General features: G+C 42.6%; 1 protein-coding gene across 1 annotated transcript in view; it reads left to right on the top strand.

Annotated features, from left to right (window-relative positions):
• The first annotated feature begins 13326 nt into the window (after nt 1-13326).
• LOC114570142 (NACHT, LRR and PYD domains-containing protein 12-like) overlaps nt 13327-27924 on the top strand; it is a 66209-nt gene continuing 51611 nt past the window's right edge. Inside the window, exons 1-5 of the mRNA XM_028600388.1 lie at nt 13327-13600; nt 13839-13907; nt 17242-19102; nt 21326-21499; nt 22020-22193. Coding sequence (XP_028456189.1) covers nt 13327-13600; nt 13839-13907; nt 17242-19102; nt 21326-21499; nt 22020-22193 — 2552 coding nt within the window. The remainder of the gene's footprint in view (nt 13601-13838; nt 13908-17241; nt 19103-21325; nt 21500-22019; nt 22194-27924) is intronic.

Genomic DNA, 27924 nt, shown 5'->3' on the forward strand with positions numbered 1-27924 from the left:
GACTCACTTATACCACACTTTGTGCCAGCTTTGTAATGCCTACTTAATCTGCACTTTTGTATTTTGTATTCTTGTATTGTATTGATTGTGAAACTGTATGGTGTCATGCACACTTATGCTTTTCTTTGCCAGGTCGCCGTTGCAAATGAGAACCTGTTCTCAACGGCCTACCTGGATGAGTGAGTTCCTCCACCCACAACTTGACAACTACCTTTGCAAAGGTGCACCACATTTTTCTCTTAAGCCAATCAGAGCAGACTAGGCTTTTGTGGAAGAAGGGCTTAGAGAGACAGGCACTAAGTAAGAGCGTCTCAGACAGAGGGTGAATAAAGATATATTCAGACAGACATGGTGAGGAAAATTAATTTCAACATTAAAGCATGTAAACGTCCATACTTACTTCCAGTCTTCCTGTGAGCCCAGTTATGAATAAAGAGTAGTTAATATTAACTTCACAGCTCTCATAAAAGGAGCATAAGTCAAAGTCCAACCTCAGGAGCCACTCCCTCTTTTATTCTCAACTGATGCCCAGACTGCCTTTAATGATGTCAGATAGCAAGTGATAAGACCCAGATTATTCAACACTCTGCCACGTCAGTTTGGACTAACCTGTATCTCTTTTGGGTTTCTACTAGAAAGACGATTTATGATACAAAGTCACTTTTTTATTTCAGCTCCTTGTAACATTTCCAGTGTGATGTTTGTTCTTCACTTCTACAGTGAGAGCAGTTGGGATGTCACGCAGAATGGAAAAGTTGTTTAGCCGGGCTGTGGATCCAGAAACTTTACCACTTGGTAAGATGATGGCTCACTTTCCTAAATATCTACCACTCATTTATGTTTTTGCACTCTGGTTTCAAAACGAGTCTGTCCCTACAACTTATGTTCAAAGAGAGGTTTACATGTAATCTTTTTTCATTTAAAGGAATGCGCCACTGTTTGTTAAAATAGGGTTATTCACCGTCTCCTCTATATTTATATTGGTGGGCAAACGCATTTTTGTCTCAGTGCATGCATTGTCTTAGTCCGGCGTCGCCGCTGCTAGCTTAGCTTAGCGTAATAAATGGAATCATTTGTTGCCGTTAGCATGTCGTGAGTAAAAGTGACCCAACAAAAACAAAACCTAATTACTTCTTGTGGCCTGCGTATTCACAACGAGTAAAAATAGCAATGCAGAATAAGACTAGACGATTTCCTAGACAGATATTGACTTGGGACTATATTGGGTGGAAGTAGGCTACAGCCAAAGCGCTGCTACTCGGGCACAGAGATATCGGCAGCTCGCAGAGCTCCACGACCTGCACAAAGTCACCCTTTCTGGGTTACTGGACTACCAAATGCCGCTGCCCTGATTGAGCTCAGCGGGGCTCAGCGGGCTGCTGTCCCTCCAGTCACCCAGAAACAGTGACTTCCCCAATCGTTTGTTTAAATAACTCGACACACATATCCATTATAAGATTAACTGGAACCTGTGATAAGAGATTGCAGGCATAACAAGCTCGCTGACCGCGCTCTCACTCATATACACACTGGCCATTTAGCAGGAAGCGGGGAGGGAGAACAGCGAGCTGCAGGCCCTGGAGCTCTGTCAGGGCAGCAGCGTTTGGTAGTCCAGTAACCCAGAAACTGTGACTTTGCGCAGGTATCGAGTCCCTTGGGCTGCCGGCTGTGACGGCGCTCCATCTAGCTCACAGTGGGCCGAGGTCTGAAGAAGGACAGGCCGGGCGGCGAGGCAGTAACCCAGGCAGCACTGGTCGCTTTGCAATTATCCATCAATTTGATCACCCCAATCCACAAAAATGGAAATAAATCAGACCCTAATAACTACATATATATATATATATTCTGTAGTATCCTATATTCAAGGATACTAACCTTTACTCAAAAAAAAAAACCTACTTAGTAAATGCCAAATTGGCTTTCTTCCAAGTTACAGAACCTCCGATCATATATACACCTTGCATACTTTAATTAACAAACATGTCCACCAAAAAAAGGGAGGGAAAATATTAACTTGTTTCATCGATTTAAAAAAAAGCCTTTGACTCCATTTGGCATGAAGAACTTTTCTTCAAAATCCTTCAAAGTGGAATCAAATGTATGTACAAGCACAATCAATGTGCTGTGAAAATTAATAATCAAAGAACAGAATATTTTACTCAAGGATGCAGTATGGATATGCAGGATGCTGTATAATTCCTACATTACTCAACCTGTACATAAATGAACTTGCAGACCAGTTGGACCGATCAGCAGCTCCAGGCCTCACACTCTTAGACACAGAGATTATATACCTGCTTTATGCAGATGACCTGATTTTGTTGTCTCCAACCAGAGATGGTCTTCAACATAACCTCTCCATTCTGGAACAATACTGCCAGCAGCATGGTGGCCCAGTGGTTAGCACTGTGGCCTCACAGCAAGAAGGTTCTGTGTTCCAATCCAGGTGGTTCTGGGGCCTTTCTGTGTGGAGTTTGCATGTTCTCCCCATGTTTGCGTGGGTTTCCTCCAGGTGCTCTGGTTTCCCCCACTATCAAAAACATGGACAAGGTTCTCCAGGCAGTGCCCTTGACCAAAGCACTGGCTCAGATCTGGAGTTGGTCCCCGGGCGCTGTGATTGGCTGCCCACTGCTCCCTTGGGGGATGGGTTAAATGCAGAGAATGAATTTCGCTACATGTACATGTATGTGACAAATAAAGTACCTTTACCTTTACCATAACTGGGCATTGGAGGTCAATTTCAAGAAAACTCAAATTATGATCTTTCAAAAAAAAGCCAGATGTCTTGAAACCAAACACCATTTTACTTTGAATAACACCCAAATTAAACACACACAAAATTATACTTACCTTGGTCTGACCTTATTGGCATCAGGACATTTCAATAAAGCCATACATTCACTCAAATAAAAAGCATGCAGGGCAATGTATGCATTAAAAACCAAGCTGTTCAGCATTAACATTCCAATTAGAATCTGGACTAAAATATTTGATATGATTTGAAAAATGCGTTTTTTTGTGATTGTTGCAGACAAAAATCCTGGATGGCGGCACGTTTTCTTAAAAAATGTGATGGAATATGTGGGATATTTATGCAATTTTATGCGATGAAATTGCGGAAACTTGCGAAAATTGCGGGAACTTGCAAAAACTGCGGTTTGATGAAAAAGAGAAAAAAAACACCCTGCTTTTCGATGATGTTCACGTCGTGTAATTACGTCACTTCATAACGTTCCCATGGCAACAGGGGAAAACGGCTGCTTTTGTGTGAAGTAAACGCAACATTTTTCAACTTTCTGCTAAGATAAATGTGACTTTTTTTGCAACGAAAATGCGGGGATCATGAAATCATGCAAAAACCGCATATTTTGCACAGAATTTATGCGGCGAAAGTGCGGCGTATTTGAAAAAATGCAGGCCCCGCATAAATATGCGGACTTTGGCTGATTATCTATTGAATTATGCGATCGCATAATTGCGTTTTTCTGGAGGGACTGATGTGAAATTTGGGGCCCAGTCAGTAGATTGGAGCATGACACACAGAATTCTGTAGAAGAATTCTAAACGTTCAAAGGAAAACCCCAAATAACGCCTGTGAAGCAGAACTGGGACGTTTCCCATTACTGCTAAATATACAGAAACAAGCTATTACATTTTGGACACATCTTAATTTAAGCCAAAAAGACACACTTCATTTCAAAGCACTAAAAACCCAAGAGCTGAATCCTGAAAACAGTGCCCTCAGTCAGCTGTTTGTGAAGCTAACTAACCAGGCTCCCATCAGCACTGGTTCAAAACAACAAAACAAAAACAGATTATGAATCATTCAAAAGATCAATATTTAGAACATTGGAAAAGTCAAACAAAAACACAAAGTAGACTTAATTGTTATTTTACTCTTAACAGAATATAAATTGGCTTAATATCTGCACACTGTCTAAAGCAGAGACAGATCCTGACTAAATACAGGCTCAGTGACCACCAACTGGCCATAGAGACAGATTATTCCTAAGAAATATATGTTCCCATGCACGAAAAGTCACCAGACTTTGCACACAAGTCCAGTCCTGTGCCAAACTTCATCAGTGTGATTTATATGCTAATAGTCCTGATAGTGGCGCTACAGCAGCCATGTAAAAACCTAAACTTTAAAAATTCATAACAAATCCACCGTACATGCTACAACGTCGCAATTTGCGTCAAACTGTAGCCCCAATAGAGGAGAAAATATAATCTGCTTTTACCCAGTAGCTGTTATGAAGTCCATCACTCTACTTTTTGCAAAATCTGCAAAACTTCTTAAACCTATCTCCTCCCAATTTTTTTTGGCTCTGTTGACACCAAACGTAGGGAATTTCATCTCCAGACTGTCCTTGATAAATTTATCATTCAGATTTTTGATGTATTTGTAATAAAACATTTTACTGGATACAGTAGTGTAAAAAAATTCAGCAATTTCTTCCAAACTAAATCTTTGATGTTCATGGATAAACTTCACAATATCATGAGGTCACTGTTGACTTAATGTGCAACATGTTAGAAGATGTGGCAGTATGGCGGCAGGCAGGACGGGCGTATTAGCAGCAGTTCTTTTTTATGCATTTCTTACAAACTTTTATGGTTCTTGGGGATCGTTTAACCCCCATTTTAAAGTGGAATGCTGCTTTTATGACAATCCATGTGAACTGAATCTGTTGCTCCAACAAAGAAATCAGGAGGGTGCAAAAAAACACTTTGGATTTGGTAGAAGTGTCCTGCTCAACACTTTTATCTGGCCAGATATGGCAAACCGGTCTACAAACAAAAAGTATCTAATCCGGGCAGATCATCAACGAGGGGACTTACTTCTAATTGTGTTTAACCTACTATTAGCGGGTGATATTCATCAATGCCCAGGCCCATTGTCTAGCCCCATAGTTGCAAATGAAACTCCTATGGTCTCCAAACACAACACGGCGGGCGAGTATTCCGTTTTACAGTTACAAACAAACATCAGCAATGCTGAGATTTTAAAATCGGATTACCCACCTAAGGTGGCTGCGTGCTTCCCGAGTGCCATGTGGACCGAGTCGGCCTCGGTTGCTGGATGGACGGGACCTGGGGGCCTGGATGGCGAGATGGATGTTCCGACGGTGTGTGGCGGAGAGCCGCTGACACCCGAACGGAGGGGGGATGAACAGACATCCGATGGTACACTGCAGCTGACACCCGAGGGCACACTGCAGCGACCCTACGGAGTGGCGAAATCCAGAGGCTACCGCGGTGCTGGCTACGGGAAGGCCTACAGCGTGGCGAGCTCCCGAGGCTACCACGGTGCCAGCTGCGAGTAGGCATTCTCGACGTCGACCACTGTGAACGATCCACGGACTGTTGGGTCCAACTTGGCAGGCTCTATTCATCACAAGCGACAGGTCAACTCCTGTGGCTGGTCAGGTAACCGTTGGCCAACAAAAAACAATCCCAGAGTTTTGAATGGCTGCTCAAATAAAAGTCCATCAAATGCCCTTAGCGATAACAATTCAGCTCAACTTAATCAGCTACGAAAAACCACAGGATTAAATCCAGCAATTAAGAAATTAAGAAGATTGAACTTCTTTCAAACTGTAAACAATGCTAAAATACTGTGGGATCCTGGTGCTAAACCCAAAGGTTTATTTGGGGGGCAACTGAATATTCGCAGCATTGTCCCAAAAAGTGAACAAATTAAACATCTTCTTGCAGATTCTAATCTAGATTTCCTCTGTTTGTCGGAGACATGGCTTCATAAAAACTCCCCATCTTCTGCCCTGTCTATCCATGGCTATAATGTGTTTAGGAAAGAGAGTTGGGGGAAGAGGTGGAGGTTTGTTGTTTTATATTAAAGATCAAATATCATGTACAGAGATTCATTACTCGGCTGAGAATGACATAGAATGTATTTGTTTAAACGTAACACTGTCACCGCAAATGGGTTTTATTCTTATTGGTGTATATAGACCACCCTCTGCAAAATCAGTTTTCTTTGAAAAATTAAATGCTATACTAAGACAATGCCGTTCAGATAAGGAAGTTATTATAATGTGTGATTTTAATGTAAACTGGGATGATAAATCAGCTAAAAAGGCATTGGAAAAAATCACAAGTAAATTTGATCTCAAGCAGCTAGTGAAGGGACCGACTAGGATAACGTCATTATCCAGAACACAAATTGATTTAATTTTCAGTAATAAACCTGACAGAGTACTTAAATCATTCAACATGATCACAGGTCTATCAGACCATAATCTAATCCTCATAGTTAGGAAACTCACAAAAAAGCAGGCCTATATGTCATCTAATGCAAAGCGCGGCCAATTTAGAATACCAAAGAGTGAATTATGTAACTATGAAAATGCAATTTAAAAACATAAATTGGAATGAACTACTGTCTGGCTCAAATGTGGATGCTGACACTTATGTGTTTTTATCCACAATTCAAAATATAACAGAACAATTTCTAAAGAAAAGTAAAGTTAAAGGTGACGGTAAGTGTACTATGCCCTGGATAAATGGTGATATACGGAAACTAATGAAAAAGAGGGACCTTGCTCTGCGAACCTCTCTTAAGACAAAACTATTGAATGACAGACACATCTTTACTTCACTTAGAAATATGATAATAAAGGACATCCGAGCGGCTAAAGCTAATTTCTTTGTAAGCCTGATAGGGGAAGCTAAGGGAAATCCTAAACAAATCTGGGACAATTTAAAAAAATTAACTGGAAAACTGCCTAATGACATAACAAAACAGCTAGAAATTAATGACAACTGCTGCCTGGTAAAAGGAGCTGCAGAAACAGCAACTCTCCTTAATTCTTACTTCGTAAACTCTGTTAAGGAAATAGTAAACTGTAATTATTCTGCACCTCCAGATTTACCATCTATAGATTACTCTCAACCAGTCTTCTCCCTAACAGATGTAACTGAATCTGTAGTAAAAACAACTTTGAACTCTCTTAAAAATTCCAAATCTAGGGATGTTTTTGGACTGGATGCCATGCTTATAAAAAGACATACAGGTACCATAATTGAGCCAATAACAAAGTTAATAAATACTTCAATTAGAGAACAGAAATTTCCGAAAGATTGGAAGTCAGCCATAGTGGTCCCAGTCTATAAAACAGGAGACCCATCTGATGTGAGCAACTACAGACCTATTAGCATTTTACCAGTTGTTTCAAAAATTGCCGAGAAATGTGTTGTTGAACAAATGACCACTCATCTCAACACTAGTCCTTACACACTGCATCCTATGCAATTTGGTTTTAGAGTAAATCATTCCACTGAGACTGCAAATTGCTTCCTCCTGGAGAATATCAAACTTAAACTAGATAAAGGAGGTGTTGTCGGGGCTATATTCCTGGATTTTAAAAAGGCATTTGATACAAGTTTGATTCCAACTTGTCTTTCAAAAAACAAGTGAAAAAAGTTATTGGAATAACTAGATACAATATCGGCAATTTTAGGTATATAAGAAGCTGCCTAACAACTTCAGCAGCAAAATTATACTTGAATTCAATGATTATTCCTCATCTACTATATTGTATGACAAGCTGGACGCAAGCGAACGATACAACCCTTAAGCCTGTTCTTTCTCTGTATAAACAGGCCCTCAAAGTGCTAGACAGAAAACAAAATACTTATCATTATTGTAAAATTCTTAACAAATATGACATCCTTAGTTGGGAAAATCTAATTAAATATAATGACATCTGTCTAATGTTCAAGATCCTAAATGGTAAAGCTCCACCATCACTCAATTCTTTTATTAAACAAAAAAACTCTAAGAATAGAACCACTCGGTCTGTTCTGAGAGGGGACTGTGTAACCCCTTATAGGTGCAGTTCCTTTAGTCAATCGTGCTTTTCTTTTAGAGCTTCTAATAGGTGGAACACTCTACCAAATGAAATAAGAAACTGCACCACCTACCATAATTTCACACAAAGTCTCAAGACCTGGCTCTTGGATAGTCAGACTTGTGAACATTTTTAGTTCATCCATCCATCCATCCATCTTCGTCCGCGTATCCGGTGTCGGGTCGCGGGGGGAGGAGCTCCAGCAGGGGACCCCAAACTTCCCTTTCCCGAGCAACCTTAACCAGCTCCGACTGGGGGATCCCGAGGCGTTCCCAGGCCAGGTTGGAGATATAATCCCTCCACCTAGTCCTGGGTCTTCCCCGAGGCCTCCTCCCAGCTGGACGTGCCTGGAACACTTCCCTAGGGAGGCGCCCAGGGGGCATCCTTACCAGATGCCCGAACCACCTCAACTGGCTCCTTTCGACGCGAAGGAGCAGCGGCTCTACTCCGAGCTCCTCACGGATGACTGAGCTTCTTTCGGTCATGACCCAGCCTTCATGACCATAGGTGAGAGTAGGAATGAAAACTGACCGGTAGATCGAGAGCTTTGCCTTCTGGCTCAGCTCTCTTTTCGTTACAACGGTGCGATAGATTGAATGTAATACCGCACCTGCTGCGCCGATTCTCCGACCAATCTCCCGCTCCATTGTCCCCTCACTCGCGAACAAAACCCCAAGGTACTTGAACTCCTTCACTTGGGGTAAGGACTCATTCCCTACCTGGAGAAGGCATTCCATCGGTTTCCTGCTGAGAACCATGGCCTCCGATTTAGAGGTGCTGATCCTCATCCCAACCGCTTCACACTCGGCTGCGAACCGATCCAGTGAGTGCTGAAGGTCACAGGCCGATGATGCCATCAGGACCACATCATCTACAAAGAGCAGCGATGAGATCCCCAGCCCACCGAACTGCAACCCCTCCCCACCCCGACTACGCCTCGATATCCTGTCCATAAATATTACAAACAGGATTGGTGACAAAGCGCAGCCCTGGCGGAGGCCAACCCTCACCTGAAACGAGTCCGACTTACTGCCGAGAACCCGGACACAGCTCTCACTTTGGTCATACAGAGATTGGATGGCCCTGAGTAGAGACCCCCTCACCCCATACTCCCGCAGCACCTCCCACAGTATCTCCCAGGGGACCCGGTCATACGCCTTCTCCAAATCTACAAAACACATGTAGACCGGTTGGGCATACTCCCAGGCTCCCTCCAGGATCCTTGCGAGAGTGAAGAGCTGGTCCTTTGTTCCACGACCAGGACGGAATCCGCATTGTTCCTCCTCAACCTGAGGTTCGACTATCGGCCGAACCCTCCTTTCCAGCCCCTTGGAGTAGACTTTACCAGGGAGGCTGAGAAGTGTGATACCCCTGTAATTGGCACACACCCTCTGGTCCCCCTTTTTAAAAAGGGGAACCACCACCCCAGTCTGCCACTCCTTTGGCACCGTCCCAGACTTCCACGCAATGTTGAAGAGTCGTGTCAACCAGGACAGCCCCTCCACACCCTGAGCCTTGAGCATTTCTGGACGGATCTCATCAATCCCCGGGGCTTTGCCACTGTGGAGTTGTTTGACTACATCAGTGACTTCCTCCTGGGAAATCGACAACAATCCCCCGTTATCCTCCAGTTCTGCCTCTAACATAGAGGGCGTATTAGTCGGATTCAGGAGTTCCTCAAAGTGCTCCTTCCACCGCCCTATTACCTCCTCAGTTGAGGTCAACAGTGTCCCATCCTTACTGTACACAGCTTGGATGGTTCCCCGCTTCCCCCTCCTGAGGTGGCGAACAGTTTTCCAGAAGCACTTTGGTGCCGACCGAAAGTCCTTCTCCATGTCTTCTCCAAACTTCTCCCACACCCGCTGCTTTGCCTCTTTCACGGCAGAGGCTGCAGCCCTTCGGGCCCTTCAGTACCCTGCAACTGCCTCCGGAGTCCTCTGGGATAACATATCCCGGAAAGACTCCTTCTTCAGTCGGACGGCTTCCCTGACCACCGGTGTCCACCATGGTGTTCGTGGGTTACCGCCCCTTGAGGCACCTAAGACCCTAAGACCACAGCTCCTTGCCGCAGCATTAGCAATGGAAACTTTGAACATTGTCCACTCGGGTTCAATGCCCCCAGCCTCCACAGGGATGCACGAAAAGCTCCGCCGGAGGTGTGAGTTGAAAGTCTGTCGGACAGGGGCCTCCTCCAGACGTTCCCAATTTACACGTTTGGGCTTACCAGGTCTATCCAGAGTCTTCCCCCACCCCCTGACCCAACTCACCACCAGATGGTGATCGGTTGACAGCTCTGCCCCTCTCTTCACCTGAGTGTCCAAAACATACGGCCTCAGATCAGATGAAACGATTATAAAATCGATCATTGACCTTCGGCCTAGGGTGCTCTGGTACCAGGTACACTTATGAGCATCCCTATGTTCGAACATGGTGTTCGTTATAGACAGTCCATGACTAGCACAGAAGTCCAACAACAAACAACCACTCTGGTTTAGATCAGGGAGGCCGTTCCTCCCAATCACGCCTCTCCATGTGTCTCCATCATTGCCCACGTGCGCGTTGAAGTCCCCCAGCAGAACAATGGAGTCCCCCACTGGAGCCCCATGCAGGACTCCAGTCAAGGTCTCCAAGAAGGCCAAATACTCCGAACTCCTGTTTGGTGCATATGCACAAACAACAGTCAGAGTTTTCCTCCCCACAACCCGCAGGCGTAGGGAGGCGACCCTCTCGTCCACCGGGGTAAACTCCACCGGGGTAAACTCCAACGTAGCGGCGCTCAGCCGGGGGCTTGTGAGTATCCCCACACCCGCCCGGCGCCTCACACCCTGGGCAACTCCGGAGAAGAAAAGAGTCCAACCCCTATCCAGGAGTATGGTTCCAGAACCGAGACTGTGTGTAGAGGTAAGCCCCACCAGATCTAACCGGTAGCGCTCCACCTCCCGCACCAGTTCCGGCTCCTTCCCCCACAGAGAGGTGACGTTCCATGTCCCCAGAGCCAGCGTCTGCTGCCCGGGTCTGGTCCGTCGAGGCCCCTGACCTTCACTGCCACCCATGTGGCAGCGCACCCGACCCCAGCGTTTCCTCCCACAGGTGGTGGGCCCATGGGCTGGAGAGATGGGAGCCACGTAGCTTGTTCGGGCTGTGCCCGGCCGGGCTCCGTGGCAAACCCGGCCACCAGGCGCTCGCCGACGAGCCCGCTATCTGGGCCTGGCTCCAGACGGGGGCCCCGGGCGTCCTCCGGGCAGGGTCACTCTATCTCTACCTCGTTTATTCATTGGGGTTTTTGAACCATTCTTTGTCTGGCCCCTCACCTGAGACCACTTTGCCTTGGGAGACCCTACCAGGAGCACAAAGCTCCAGACAACACAGCCCTCAGGTTCACAGAGACACACAAACCTCTCCACCACGATAAGGTGATGGTTCACGGAGTCGCTTAGTATTTTTTATATTAATGTTGTTAGTATTGCTAACCTTCTACTAATATGTTTAATGTTTCGATATTTTGCTAGGTATTAAACTTAGCTCGCTTTGCGTTGCTTGAATATGTATGAATAACAAATTTGTATTTTAAATATTTTTACCATATTAACCTGTCCTATATTAACGCATCCCTCACAAGTGATGTAACTTATTTTATCTTTTCGTTATGGCTTGTTATTGTTTTGCATGGTTGAACGCTGTTAGAAGATGGCTTGTGGCCTATGTTTCTTGGCCGTGTTTCGATGCTTGTATAATATCTTGTACTGAATGTGAATGCTGTTTGATGTTTAGATATGCTGGTGCTTTGCTGCTTCTTGTGGCTCTGCATGGCAAACAGGGATAGCTTCTCTGATGCTCTAGCTGTCTGTGTTGTGTCTTGTTGACTTCTGTCTGTATAATTTAACCTGTACTAATGTCTTGCTTCTTCCTTTTGCTGTGGTCTAAAATCATCTGGCCAAAAGGACTGCAGTTGAAAATTAGCCGGCTGGCTAACACTGGCACATTTACAAAAATGTTGATTAATGTGTGTTGTCCTTTATAAATGAAGAATAAGCATAAGAATTGTTTTTTAAATGTTTGAATTGTGTCCTTATCTACACCATTACAATCAATGCAAAATAGAGCATCTTTAAACATCAGTTTATCACTAATTGATCGATGAGAAAATAAATTACAGGCATCTCTATGTTGTCCAAACAAAGTACACAAATTCTCTGAATTTTCTAGTGAGAAATGACTTTTTGACAGTAGTTTAAAATGCTGCATTTTCATGCAGTCCTGCCCCTTAAATATCAAATATTGTGAAGCCAGTTGTGTCATCACCCAAATAATAGCTCCCTGAGATCAGCACCTGCCTATGGCGACAAAGGTTCTGAGTTTCCCTACGCACAACGTACCAGTTCTCACTTAACAGTAGCCCTGTTCCGTGGACATAACCAAGGTGATGAGCAGGAATGTCTCTGTTTGGCACCTATGCTGAAAGAACCCTTGACATTTTTCTCTTCTTCTCCATCCACCGCTTTTTCCTTTTCCAACGGAGCAGCTATAATTAATGTTAGTATTGTTTGTTTTCTTCTGTAATTACTGGAGTTATCTGACTGTTTGTGCCTCCTGTTCTAGTCTGACTCAGTCAGTCTGCTCTCCAGCTCTGTGGAGATGGTGGGGGTAAAGGTCTCCATCTAGTGGACTGATAGCACAACTACAGCTCATCTGTGGTTTCTCTGCCTCACACATGTTGGAACCATGGTTACAGCTGCTCAACCATCTCTAACTGTCCATGACTTTCTCCATGTCATTGCACTCAGATCAGTCCAGCACTGTGTGTGTGTGTGTTTTGTGTTGTGTTGAAGCCCAGAGCAGCAGCAGAGACCAGACTCTCCTGAACCTGAACCAGCTGTGTGTCCATCAAGAGCCACCAGTCCATGGATCCACCTTTTAGTGTTTAAAGGACAGCTTCCTGCAGAGACTCAGTAAGTCAACCTAGTCCCAGCTTAGATTAATAATATGTCACTTTATTGTTAAAGTTGTTAATTTATTTTATTTATAGAAGTTTGCAGATTTGTTGTTTATTTGACAAAGTTTATTTTCTTTTTTTATACATTATTTATACAAGATATGTTTTTACATTATACATTTTTAATTTAAGTATACAAGTGAAGATTGGTGTTCAATAAATGTTTTTGTTGAGAAATTTTAAGTATTTTAAGTAAATATAAATTTATTTTTTTATTAGTGTTACATTTTATCTTTCAAATAGAGGTTTAAAAACAAGCACATATCGACCAAATATCGGCCAAAATAAATCGGCAGCATTTATCGGCCATCGGCTGACCCTGATTTCTAAAGATCGGCATCGGCAAGAGAAAAACCCATATCGGTCGACCTCTAATCAGAACTGTTGCTGCTCTGAGACATTTGTGTTACAGTTTTACTTCAGTTTGAAAGAACTGTCTGATTTTAGCACGTAACCACGATGACGGCAGTGGACCTTTTCAACACTCTGGAGGATTTAAGAGAAGATGAATTTAAGCAATTCAAATGGTATCTGCAGCAGCAAGACATCCTGGAAGGTTACCAAAGCATCAAAGTGTCCAAGTTGGAGAATGCAGAAAGGCAGGACACAGTGGATGTGATGGTTAAAACCTATCAACTTCATGGAGCTCTGAAGGTTACCAAGAAGGTTTTAGAGAAGATCAACAGGAATGATCTGGTCCAGAGTCTGCCAGACACCAGCTCAGGACAAGAAGGTCAGTCAATCTTTATAATATGTATTTTCAGTCAGAAAGACTGGGGAATGAAGTGTACTTTTGCATCACAGTGACATATTGTATGTAATGGGTTGACTTACTGTGAGGAGTAATTGTGTGTCTTTTAATTTAATTTAATTAAATTGTAACAGTACATTCTTTTCGGGTGAGTGGTGTTGCTGTTTATGACAGTAATTCGTCAATGATAATTTAAATGTTACTTTGCATTTCCACACAGAGTCAGTGAATGTCAATGATGTTGGAGAGACGTCAGAGAACAGAGGAACTCCCTCCTCTCAGAGCAAAGGTAAGCTGCTGTATTCTTTGGTAAGTATGGAAGCCCTGTAGTGGAAGTTTCCTTTGCAGCAGGGGGAAGAGTTTTCAAAGTTTAGAAAATTGAAACAAATAAGACAGACTGAGACTAAAACCAAGTTGGGGTTTTTGTATTTTATTAAAAACATATATATATTTGCAAATATGGAGCAACATGATTTCACAAAAGGCCGCAGCCCAGTGTGGAGTCAGTTTCTCAAATGAGTGAACAGAAACACCAGGCGTATATACATCTTCAGAGTGACAACACACACGCACTTGGCTTAGTATGACGCTACAATTTTGACAGGCAATCTGATACACATGAAGACAATCAGAGAAATACAAGAGACATCTTGGAGTCATCTCACCTCCTCCTCCCTGTATGACTTTCACCCCCCAGTTACATCTTAACTGGCATGGGAAAACTAGAGATAGTTTTAGGGTGACCTTGTACCTTTATCGGTTCAGGCTAACAGAGCTCACATAATGTTCCAGACTGGGTGTCTCACAAAGTTAGAATCAAAATCTACATGTGGAAAATGAGATAAACTCTTTTAGCATTTGTGAGAGAAGTAAAGTACGAATTAAACATAAAAATATAAGGAATTGTGCTTAAATGTAATTTTCCCATTACAGCCCTGAGTGACAAAGTGTACTTTTAAAGTTTGAAAAAATATAGTTCAAGTAGGTTAGTGACTCCATTCTCCAAGAAGTTAATTATGGTGTACTACAATTTACTTGAAGAACATTAGTTTTCCAAGCTAATGTGAAAGTGTTGACATTTGAAAGCATCAAACATGCATTTTAGATGAAGGAGATGAGCAGATATCCAGTAGTTCCTCGTCCCCGTTTGCTCAACACTGTTAAAGTGCATGTACGCAGGACGCAGGACGCAGGAAGTTTCTACCTGGAAGGTATTGGAAACCAACGCTGTGTTTGGGTCGATAGTGAAAATAAATTATCCCTATTTTTGCTAGTGACCCCTGGAACCCCTCACTTTGGGAACCACTGTTTTAAGATCACATAATTAGTTCTAAACAGGAGTTCAACTATAGATTCCATTATGATATGAACAATCATAAACCACAGTGTGAGTAAAACATTACCTGTTGATCAGCTGAATAACATGCATGAGCAAATGACAATAATTCATGCTCGTCACATATTGAAGCTGAAGGATGAGAAACAGCCAAGTATTTAGATTTGACAGAGAGAGAGGTGTGTGAATTGTAATGCCATTGGATCAATCAAGTAAAAACAGTAATAATCACATTATTTATCTCTGTTTCAGTGGATGCCAGTGGTGATGAAGAAAGTGATTTGTTTGTCAAGTGTGTCTAAAAATATTGTTAAAAACAGTCCATGTTAAATATTTGAATAGATGATTATTTTCTAGTATAGTTGAGTATTTGGGAATAGTTGAGTATTTGGGAATCATTATTGATAACAAGTTGACCTTTGACCTGAACACAGACATGCTGAATAAGAAAAGTCAGCAACATCTCTTCTGTCTGAGAAAGTTAGCTAAGTTTCAAGTACAGTACAGGCCAAAAGTTTGGACACACCTTCTCATTCATATCAGTTTCCATTTTATTTTCATGACTATACATTGTAGATTCTCACTAAAGGCATCAAAACTATGAATGAACACATATGGAATTATGTACTTATCTAAAATATAAGACATGTTTTCAGTTATTTCACACTTTTTTGTTAAGTACATAATTCCATATGTGTTCATTCATAGTTTTGATGCCTTTAGTGAGAATCTACAATGTAAATAGTCATGAAAATAAAGAAACACATTGAATGAGAAAGTGTGTCCAAACTTTTGGCCTGTACTGTAGACCGATCCCTGATGACATTATTTTATAAATCTTTTATTGAGTCCGTTTTTACTTTTTCATGTATTTGCTGGTATGCTTCTCTTAGTTTAAAACAGAAGAACACATTAGCAATGGTAAATAAAGTTAGCAGCAAAATTATCAGGATTCAACAGGTAAAACTAAATGAACTGTACATTAAACATGTACTGAAAAAGGCAGAATCCATCATGTCTTGTAGTTCTCACCCCCTGCATGCAGAATTTAAGATGTTGCCTTCTGGTTCCTGTCTTAATCAGCCATGCATCAAAACAAATAGATATACATTTCCCTTTGTACCCTTTGCTATCTCTTTGATAAATTCTGAAAAAAGAGATAACATCTGCACTGAATTGAAATTTGAATTTAAATGTTACTGGTATTAATATATCAATTTGTTGGATGTGTATTGTAAATTTTAATGATGTTGAATGTTTTTGTTGTCATGTATTGTTTGGGTACTACTTTGCTACTGCAGCAAAATGAATTGCCCCTTGGGGACAAATAAAGGTCTTGAACTTGAAAAGTTGATTATTTTCTTAAGCCACTGTACGTCAGATGTGCTGTGCAAAGCATGCTAATGCAAAGGACCTTTCTATTAGATGCAAATAAAATCGGTTCAAATTGGTAATAATTAAGCCACTTGGAGTAGGTGGCTCAGTGTTGAGCTAACCGAGGATCAGCCATAAACTGTATTGTACAGCGATGAACAACTTCACAGCTTCCTCAAGTTTAACCCAACTTAATTTATACATGTGTTGGGGACAAGCACTTGAGGTGAAACCAAATAGGCTTTCTCCAACAGACTTTGCATCTGTATTATACAAAGTGGTGTTGACAGGATGAATTCATTCAATTGTATTTATAGTATCAAATCATTACAAGAGATATTTCAAGACACTTTACAGATAATTTACAAAGACCCAAACATTTCCCACGAGCAAGCATTTCGGTGCATCAGTGGTGAGGACAAAACGTCCTGTTAGCCAGAAACGTTGGACAGTCCCAGGCTCTTTGTGGGTGCCACCAAGCCCAGTTTGTTTTGTGTCTAGTTCTGATCATTCGGTGTCTAACATTATGATAATAAAACTTCAGTAACATTGTTATGATGGTATCAGTGAGTAGTGTGAGATTAAAAAGGCAGTGCTGTGCACATGCTTGAATATAAATTGGAAGTTACTCATCAGCTGGTTTCAAGCAGCTGATGGTGAATCAATGCAAGCATTACTTCAATGCTCTGCCCAAAATAACACAGAAACATTACTGACTGTATAAAATATGTTTGGTTGACCATAATGATATTTTAGATGGCTACATTTTATGTTATTTAAAAGGTAAGATATTTGAGTAGATGGTTATTCTCAGGAAGCCAATTATTTAGTAAAAGAGTATGTGTGTACTGATTCTGAATCTGTAGACAAACATCATTATACTTTATATTTTCTATTTTTGTTTTCAACACAGACGGGATTGTTCCAGTACCAAAGCCACCACGACACATCTCATATTATCAACAAAAGCTTCAGCCAAACCTCCAGAATGAGTTTTTGTGTGCACAAGAGGGGTGGGCACAGAATAAAGATGGGCGACCTCTGGATGATATCTACACAGATCTGTACATCAAAGCTACTGGTGACGTACACATCAACACACAGCATGAGGTCAGGCAGATTGAGACAGTGAAGCCAACAGATACAGAGACAACAATTACACCTTGTGACATGTTCAAACACCCTTCTGTAAAAAAGAGACCCATAAGAACAGTACTGACCAATGGAATCGCAGGAATTGGAAAAACATTTCTTGTGCACAAGTTTGTGTTGGACTGGGCTGAAGGAAGAGCCAATCAAGATGTGCATCTCGTTTTCCCCTTCACCTTCCGCCAGCTGAATTTAAAGAAGGGGGAAAAGTGGTGTTTGGCAGAGCTCATTCATGAATGTATCTGGGAGACCAGAGACATCAAGGAAGAAGCTCTTAATCACATTTTTACAGCTCTGCAGTCATCAGGAAACACCAACTTTGACAAGAGTGAATTCAAACTTCTGTTTGTTTTGGATGGACTGGATGAGAGCCGCCTTGATCTGGACTGTTCCACCAATAAAAACCAGACAGTTAAAATTGATGTGACAGCACCGACCTCAGTCGATGAGCTGCTGACAAACCTCATCAAGAAGAAACTTCTTCCCTCTGCTCGCATCTGGATAACCACACGACCTGCAGCAGCCAATCAGATCCATTCTGATTTTGTAGACATCATGACGGAGGTCAGAGGGTTCACTGACCCACAGAAGGAGGAGTACTTTAGAAAGAGATTCACAGATCAGGAGCGGGCCAGCAGAATCCTCTCCCACATCAAGACATCACGAAGCCTCCACATCATGTGCCACATCCCAGTCTTCTGCTGGATCACTGCTACAGTTCTAGAGGAATTGATCAAAACCAGAGAGGGAGGAGAGCTGCCCAAGACCCTGACTGAGATGTACGCAGAATTCCTGGTGTTTCAGATTCATCGGACAAAAGAGAAGTATGACCCAGAAGAGTACATTCAGTACATTGAGTCATTAGCAAAACTGGCTTACCATCAGCTGGAAAAGGGCAACCTGATCTTCTACGAGAAGGATCTAGAAAAGAGTGGCATTGACGTCAGTGGAGCCTCGGTGTGCTCGGGAGTGTTCACAGAGATCTTCAAAGAGCAACGTGGGAGGAAAGATGATAAAAACAAGATGTTTAGCTTCATCCATCTGAGTGTTCAAGAGTTTCTGGCTGCTCTTCATGTAGAGAGCGAAGTCATTAACAGAAACAAGAATGTGATGTTCGGGCAAAGTATCTTCAAAAAAGTGTGGGAAGTTTTCAGCAGAACATCAACGACAGAGGTCCACAGGTTTGCTATTGACAAGGCGTTACAGAGTCCAATCGGCCACCTGGACTTGTTCCTTCGCTTCCTCCTGGGTCTTTCTCTGCAGTCCAATCAGGATCTTCTCAAAGACCTGCTGGCTCAGACAGGAAGTAGCTCACAGACCAATCAGGAAACAGTCAACTACATCAAGAAGAAGATCAGTGAGAATATGTCTCCAGAGAAAAGCATCAATCTGTTTCACTGTCTGAATGAACTGAATGAGCATTCTCTAGTGGAGGAGATCCAACAGTACCTGAGTTCAGGAAGTCTCTCCACAGATAAACTGTCTCCTGCTCAGTGGTCAGCTCTGGGCTTCATCTTACTGTCATCAGGAAACAATCTGGACGTGTTTGACCTGAAGAAATACTCTGCTTCAGATGAGGCTCTTCTGAGGCTGCTGCCAGTGGTCAAAGCCTCCAAAAAAGCTCTGTAAGTGCATCGATTACTGAAGATACTAACTATATCAGATGTGTAGGGTTATTCTCAACTAATTAATCTTTTAGTCAACTGATTGTCAAGATTTAGTCAACAAATTGATTAGTTGATCAATTCCTGCAAATTGTTTCTTCAGTTTCATTGTACCTCCACAGATTAAAGCAGCCAAATGACGAAAAAATCATCTGCCACTTTATAGTTCATTTGAGGTTGAAATTAATTAGTGTGAATGATTGTGATCCAACAGATGTGACTACATTTTTTGAAATTTCCTTTAATAGTCTGCACAACCGTAGAAATATGATGTGTTGTAGATGTGTACAGAAAGTCATTTCAAATACAGATCAGAAGTGAAGTTGCTTTCTGCTTTCTACTGCACTGAAGAGTCCACACTGTAAACTGGAGACTCTCAGGTAAGGAATAATAAAGCTTTGAAGGGTGATCCATTGTATTACATTTTATTTAGCTGATGCTTTTATCCAAAGTGAATTACAGTGACGTTCAAGTGCAGTCAACCATGTAGATAAAACTAAGAAAAGCAAGAATCACATAGAAGTACATTAGCTTCAAATAAGCTAAAATACAACATGTGCGTGCAATTTCTTTTATAAAACCACCATCTTCTTAGGTGCAGTTGGAAGAGATGTGTTTTTAGCCTGCATTGGAGGATGTGTAGACTTTTGGCTGTCATGATGTCGAGGAGCTTGTTCCACCATTTAGGAGGCAGGACAGCAAAAAGTCTGGATTACGTTGAGTCACTATAGGTGTCCCTCACGGTGAAGGAGCAGCAAACATATTGGCCAATGGCAAGAGCCTGGACCAGAAACTGAGTCAGAAAAGGCTGTATCCTTCTGAGGTTGTATCTACATGATCGTGTTGTTGCAGCAATGTTGGCAGTGAGGGAGAGTTGGCCGTTGAGTGTCACACCCAGGTTCCTAGCAGTCCTGGTAGGGACTACCACAGAGTTGTCGATCTGGGTGGAAGAGCCCTTCCCTGGAAGGAAAAGCAGCTCAGTCTTGTGAAGGCTGAGTTTCAAGTGGTGTGTGGACATTCAATGAGATATGTCAGTCAGACAGGCAGAGATACTTGCTGGTACTTGTGTTTCAGACTGGGGAAAAGAGAGAATTAATCAGGTGTCATCTGCGTAGTTGTTGTAGAAAAAAATCCATGTGAGTGAAAAACAAAACCAAGAGGGAGTTGGTGTACAGAGAGAAGAGGAGGGGGCCCAGGACAGAACCGTGAAGGATGCCATTGTGAGTGGAGGGTTATGGTACAGATTCTCTCAAAGTTACCCGGTAGGTGCAGTCTTTAAGGTAAGATGTGAGCAGAATGTGCCGAAACTGAGACACAGATCCTGAAGGGTGAAAATTAGGTTCTGCTGGTTCACTGTTTCAAATGCAGCAGAATGGTCCAGAAGGATGATCACAGAGGGGAGAGAGGCTGCTCTAGCAGTTTCAAGCTGCGCAGAGACAGAAATGAGGGCAGTTTTAGTTGAGTGGCCTGCCTTGAAACAAAACTTGTTGGGATCAAGAAGGTTGCTCTGGTGGAGATAGGAAGAGAGTTGGTTGAAGATAGCACATTTGAGTGTTTTGAAGAAAACAAGAAGAGAGACAGGTCTGTTGTTGTTAACTTCAGGCAGGGTGAGTGTGGATGTTTTTGGAGATGGGTCACTGTCGCTTCTTTGAGAGAGTCCAGGAAACAGCCGGTTGACTAGGTGGTGATAATAAGATGAGTGAGAAAAAGGGTGACTCAAGTCTTTCACAAGGTGTTGTCATTCTTTTTTTCTTGGTAGCTACCTTAATATAAGTGTAAGTCACATCAAATACAGATAAATATGTTTTCATTTATGTTCTGTTCATATATGTAGGTTGAGTGGCTGTGGTCTGTCAGAGAGAAGCTATAAAGCTCTGTCCTCAGTTCTCAGCTCAGAGTCCTCCCGTCTGAGAGAGCTGGACCTGAGTAACAATGATCTCACGGATAAAGGAGGGAAGCTGCTTTCTGCTGGACTCGAGCTTCCACACTGTAAACTGGAGACTCTCAGGTCAGGAATAATAAACCTGTAAAGGGTGAACCAGTTCTGTGACACAGTGTTTTCATTTTTCTTCAGTTAACCACTTTACTTTATGATAATAGTAATGCCTACCTAAACATAAATGTAATTAATATCAAATACAGATAGTTTTTTTTTTTTACATGTGTTCTGTACATATTTTTTAGGCTGAGTGGCTGTAACCTGTCAGAGAGCAGCTGTGAGGCTCTTTCCTCAGTTCTCAGCTCCAAGTCCTTTAGTCTGAGAGAGCTGGACCTGAGTAACAACGACCTAAAGGATGTAGGAGAAAAACTGCTTTCTACTGGAGTGAAGAGTCCACACTGTACACTGGAGACTCTCAGGTCAGGAATAATAAACCTGTAAAGGGGGAACTAGATCTTTCACACTGTTTTCATGTTTCTTTAGACAGTTAACCACTTTATTTTATTAAAGTAGCTGCTATCTAAATATAAGTGTGAGTAATATCAAATACAGATAGAAATGTTTTTTACATATGTTCTGTACAACATATTTAGGCTGAGTGGCTGTAATCTGTCAGAGAGAAGCTGTGAAGCTCTTTCCTCAGTTCTCAGCTCCAAATCCTCTAGTCTGAGAGAGCTGGACCTGAGTAACAATGACCTAAAGGATTCAGGAGGGCAGCTGCTTTCTACTGGAGTGAAGAGTCCACACTATACACTGGAGATTCTCAGGTCAGGAATAATAAACCTGTAAAGGGGGAACTAGATCTTTCACACTGTTTTCATGTTTCTTTAGACTGTTAACCACTTTATTTTATGAAAGTAGCTGCTATCTACATATAAGTGTAAGTAATATCAAATACAGATAGAAATGTTTTTATAGTTGTTCTGTACATATTTTTAGACTGAATGGCTGTAACCTGTCAGAGAGAAGCTGTGAAGATCTGTCCTCAGTTCTTAGCTTAGAGTCCTCTAGTCTGAGAGAGCTGGACCTGAGTAACAACAATCTGAAGGATTCAGGAGGAAAGCTGCTCTCTGCTGGACTAAAGAATCAATGCTGTAAACTGGAGACTCTCAGGTCAGAATTTAGTTTCTGTTAAAGAAATAACCATTTAAATGTTGCTTGATATACAAGTTAATATACACTACTGGTCAAAAGTTTTAGAACACCCCAATTGTTTTTGTTTTTTATTGAAACTTTAGCAGTTCAAATCCAATGAATAGCTTGAAATGGTACAAAGGTAAGTGGTGAACTGCCTGAGGTTAAGAAAAAGTAAGGTTACCCAAAAATAATGTACATTTCAGTATTTTACAAAAAGGCCTTTTTCAGGGAACATGAAATAGGTAAAAAACGTAAAGCTGTTCTGCAGCAATGGAGCTTGATCAAGCTTTGAAAGTTGGTTCTACCAATTCCCACAGGTGTTCCAACTTGTCTGGATTACTTACAACCCCCTCTGTTTGTATAAAAGTATTGTTGGAACACACTGATACTGTACCCTTGTGAGCATTATTTGAACAGTATTGTACTGCAGAACGTAGTGTGTTGCCATAAAAATGGCGGGAAAAAGGCAATTAACAATGGAAGAGAGACAGACCATCATAACACTTAAGAATGTTTCCTACAGAGAAATTGCGAAGAAAGTCAAGGTGTCAGTGAGTACAGTATTCTTTACCATCAAAAGGCACTTAGAAACTGGAGGAAACTCTGACAGGAAGAGGTCTGGCAGACCCAAAGCCACAACAGAATCATAAGACAAGTTTCTAAGAGTCAACAACTTGCGTGATAGGCGCCTCACAGGACAACAGCTTCAAGCACAACTTAATAGTGGTCGTAAATAAGCAAGTCTCAGTTTCAACTGTAAAGAGAAGACTTGGAGCTGCAGGTTTGATAGGTCGAGTTGCAGCAAGAAAGCCATTGCTAAGACGTCAGAATAAGAAAAAGAGTCTGCCTGGGCCAAGAAATATAGTCAATGTACTACTGAAGACTGGAAGAAGGTGCTATGGACTGATGATTCTATATTTTAAATCTTCGGTTCATCACGCAGGATTTTTGTACGCCGTCGAGTAGGCGAAAGGATGGTTCCTCAGTGTGTGACATCAACTGTCAAACATGGAGGAGGAAGGATGATGGTCTGGGGCTGTTTTGCTGGATCCAGGGTCGGTGATTTGTACAGAGTGAAAGGCACCCTGAACCAAAATGGCTACCACAGGATTTTGCAGCGCCATGCAGTACCCTCTGGTATGCGCCTAGGTGGTCAGGGGTTCATCCTACAGCAAGATAATGACCCAAAACATAAGTCCAAGCTACTGTATGCCAGAACTACCTTAGGAAAGAACAAGATGGTAAGCTTAAAAACATGGAGTGGCAAGCACAGTCACCAGACTTAAACCCCATTGAGCTGGTTTGGGATGAACTGGACAGAAAAGTGAAAGCAAAGCAACCTACAAGTGCGACACATTTATGGGAACTTCTGCAACAAAGTTGGGAAGACGTTTCTGAAGAATAGTTGATGTCCATTGTAGAAAGAATGCCACAGGTGTGTTCAGCTGTTATATCTGCCAAAGGGGGCTACTTTGATGAGACAAAAATTGAGAATACATTTTGGTTTATAAATTGATTCCATGGTTTCTTTTTTAACTTAAATTGTTCATTTGTTCTATTCTTTCATTTCAGAGTACAATAAGACATTGAATTGCATGGATTTCAATAAAAACCTAGAAAAATTGGGGTGTTCTAAAACTTTTGACCGGTAGTGTATGTTAAAAAAAAAGATACCCAACATCTTTCAGCCAATTTTTGTGTTTTCACGACCCACAACTTCCATGTTTTGATTCAGTCTCACGACTCTGATCAGCACCTTCTCCATAATTCCACAATTTAGCATTTAGCTAAAATTAGGAAATTTACACATGAAAGAAAGACATGATAAAAATGAATTCATTATTATTATTGTAAATTCAAGTCATTTTCTGTGTCTGTTTGTGTGTGTGTGTGTGTGTGTGTGTGTGTGTGTGTGTGTGTGTGTTTGTGTGTCCAGTTTGTCAGGCTGCCTGAGCTACAATCATCCAGGAGACTCGGGAGTGAAGCTGCTTTCAGCTAGACGGGAGGATCCACATTGGAGACTGGACACTCTAAGGTATGAACAGACAGCAGAGCTCACTCTTGTTTCACAGTATACACCAGCAGCCCTGGTCATAACAGTGAAGACAGTAACTGATGTGCTGAGAATCTCATCCCCGCTGAGACTCAACTCTGGAGCACTTTGAGGACATCTCAATTATGTGGATGTTCAGAGTTAATCTTTGAACTTAGAAACCTGAGATGTTTGATATATTTTGAAGATGAGAGATCAGGAAACTTCTGAAGGTTCATTCTGACTTTGTTTCTTCCTCCAGGCTGGACCATGCTGGAGAGCAGTGGCTGAACCCTGGTCTGAGGAAGTGTGAGTGTGCTTTCACTTTGATTAATAAAAACAAGGCACAATATCTTATAGTAGGATTAGTATTGTTTTAGTATTTTATTCGATTGCTAACAAGCATCATTTAAAACAGAAGTCACATTGTCAAAACTATTCACATAGAGAAACAGTAACAAACTGTGGATCATTTTTCATTGCTTTAACACAAAATGCAGTCAATGACCACATGTTCCAAAATCCTTGAACTCTTCTCATGCAGACTCCACCACAAGCAGAACACTTTATTTCTGCAGCACATTGTTCAAATGCTAAGACACTTTTGAACCTTGTAAAACAGATTAAACTGTAGGAAAGTTAATATATAGTGAAAATTAATATTGAATATGAATAGATAAATAACTAAATTAATATTTCCTTGTTAAGTGTATGACTGTTACGGCCTCCATTGTAACAATGACATAATGCATGTTTGTCAAGAATAAGCCAAACTAGCTTGAAAAAGAAGATAACTGAAAGATGAAAGAATACATTTTTTCTTACCTTTTTAAACATAACTGTTGAGTCTGTGTCTTGTTTCATCGTTGCTACCTGAGCGACCATGAACTTCTGAGATGCTGGTCCATGATATTGAGTGTATATCACTTCTCTATTTACTATACTACTATGTACTGTGGCTAGTTAATAGTTGTCTGGTTGTTACACACTGTTTTCAAAACTTTATTTAAAAACACATTCAAAACAGAATGATGGTGCATTTCTGCAGTAACAATATTAAAATATAAAGTAAAGAACATCTTAGCAGAATATTTACAACAAAATAAAGTGATAATTCCAAACAGCTAATTTCAGCTAAAAAAAAAAGAAATAAGATATGATGAGAACTTGTGGCCAAATGCAGGAGATTGATTTTACTATGACCTTCATGTAAGGACAAGGGCAAGTTTATTAATAAAGCACCTTCTCAAACCGTAAGTTATGACTATAACTTTGGATCTATTAGACCAAACGATGACCGTCACCACGGTCTTACCTTGAATGATCCAATCCTTCAACCTATCCTCGAGATATTATGTCAACAAAGTCATGTGAATGACCTTAGGAGGCTTGTCCACCATCCATAAGAGTATCCAGTTGGCCACGCCTCTTCCTCTTGCCTGGAACGCCTCAGCCCGTTCTGAGCGACAAGAGATGGTGACGGTCATTGTTCCGTCTCATAGATACATAGTTATAGTCATAACTTAACCTAAGGGTAGCCTGTTCTATGGGTTCATAAGGAGCTTGAGTCAAGGCCCTCAGCACCAAGGGTAACTCCCATGAAGGAGACCTGGGGGACCTGTATGGATGCAGTCTACATGCCCCTTTAATGCATTGGGACACCAAGGGATGTCTCCCCACTGTAACACCACCCACAGCCTCATGGAAGAGTGATACAGCAGAAGTGTACACCTTAATAGTGCTTGCTGCCCTCCCTGAGTCCAGAAATGAGGTCCATGACTGATGACTGATATTATACACTCAATATCATGGACCATGGAACAAGTTGGATGGAGCAAGCGGCTGGATGCTCCAATCTACTGTGACACCATCTTGAGAACACCCTCCACTTCTGGACATAATTAGAACAAGTGGAGGGAGCCCTGGCATTACCTATAGTGTGCAGGACCACCTCATCTAGCCCCTGAGAGAGGGATTTAGAAGGGGCCAAGCCCAGAGCTGCAAGACGGGTGCCATATCTGCCCCTCCACCTGAGAAAGCAGGTCCGCCCTGACTGGCAGGGCCCAAGGCTCTCTGTAAACCAAGATAAGGAGCGCCGGAAACCATTGCCTCCTTGGCCATTGAGAAGCCATCAACAGCGTACACAGTGGAGGAACTGTCTGTTCTCACCAGGACATGCCTGTCCTGAATAAAAGAGAGAAGAGCTTTCAGAGAAAGGTAAACCGCCCTCAACTCCAAAACATTGATGTGTGCTCCCCCCCAAGGGTGTTCCCACATACCTAGCACCATCCTTCCTTCCCAGACTGCTCCCCAACCGGTCAGGGAGGCATCCGTTGTTAACACAGCCCGTCGTGAAGGAATGTTCCCAAGGGGAACTCCATGGAGCAAAAGCGTCCGGTCCCGCCACGGACGCAGAGCTTGATGGCATGTACGACACATGCCTGTCCCACTTTGGGTGGAGTTTGAAGGCATTCAGCCATCTCTGCAGTGGCCGAGACCTGAGAAGGCCCCAGGGAACAACAGCCACTGCAGCCAAAATCAAGCACAGCAGCCTCACAAATTGAACCAACTCCAACTGCCTGCTGAGGTGGAATCAGTCCAGGAGGGTCAGGATGGACAGCACCCTCTGAGCAGTGAGAGATGCCGACATTATGCTGGAATTCAGGCAAAGCCCCACAAAGACTGTGTGCTGCCTCGGCTCGAGGTTGTTTTTCTTCACATTCACTGTGAAGAAACACAGGGACTGGACATGTGAGACAAGTATCCTCGTGTCTCTCTGCAACTTGTCTGGGAGACGGAGCACAAATCACCTGTTGTCCAAATAAGGAAGGACTTTCATCGCTCATAGTAGAAGAGAAGACATGGCCCGGGTAAACACCCTTGGTGAGAGGGACAGGCCAAACACTTGTCAACACTCACCCCACTCGCTGCGGACAACAAGCCAACAGGAATGAACTCAAATCAATTAATGTTTTTTTGTCTTTTTTGTAGAGAAAAAACAACCTCAACAAACAGTACAAGCACTTACACACAGCACTTATCCGAAACTGCAAGCAACAGTGGCGCTAATAAAACAAAGAAAAACACAAACCGTGTGTTACTGAGGACATAGTTTAGGACTGTATTTGAGCTGATTCTGGTTTCCAACTTTGCCCCAGGTGTGTCTGCAACCCGGTCTCACGCCAGGTCATTATATAGTTACGTTATTTTGATTTATTAATTCGTGTACATGCAACGATTTTTGAACATGTACAGATCACGCTTTTCGAACCTGCTCTGGGGGACGCAACAACGGGGAAATGAGGCGCCCCACGCCGGCCACAACAACGGGACGGGGCTGCCTACTCGCGGGACGCAACAACGGGGAAATGAGGCGCCGCACGCCGGCCGCAACAACGGGGAAACGAGGCGCCGCACGCCGGCCACAACAACGGGGAAATGAGGCGCCGCACGCCGGCCGTAACAACGGGGAAACGAGGCGCAGCACGCCGACCACAACAACAGGGAAATGAGGCGCCGCACGCCGGCCACAACAACGGGGAAATGAGGCGCCCCACGCCGGCCGTAACAACGGGGAAACGAGGCGCCGCACGCCGGCCACAGCAACGGGGAAATGAGGCGCCGCACGCCGGCCACAACAACGGGGAAACGAGGTGCCGCACGCCGGCCGTAACA

The sequence above is a fragment of the Perca flavescens genome, chromosome 2 (assembly GCF_004354835.1).
Source record: "Perca flavescens isolate YP-PL-M2 chromosome 2, PFLA_1.0, whole genome shotgun sequence".
Lineage (NCBI taxonomy): Eukaryota > Metazoa > Chordata > Actinopteri > Perciformes > Percidae > Perca > Perca flavescens.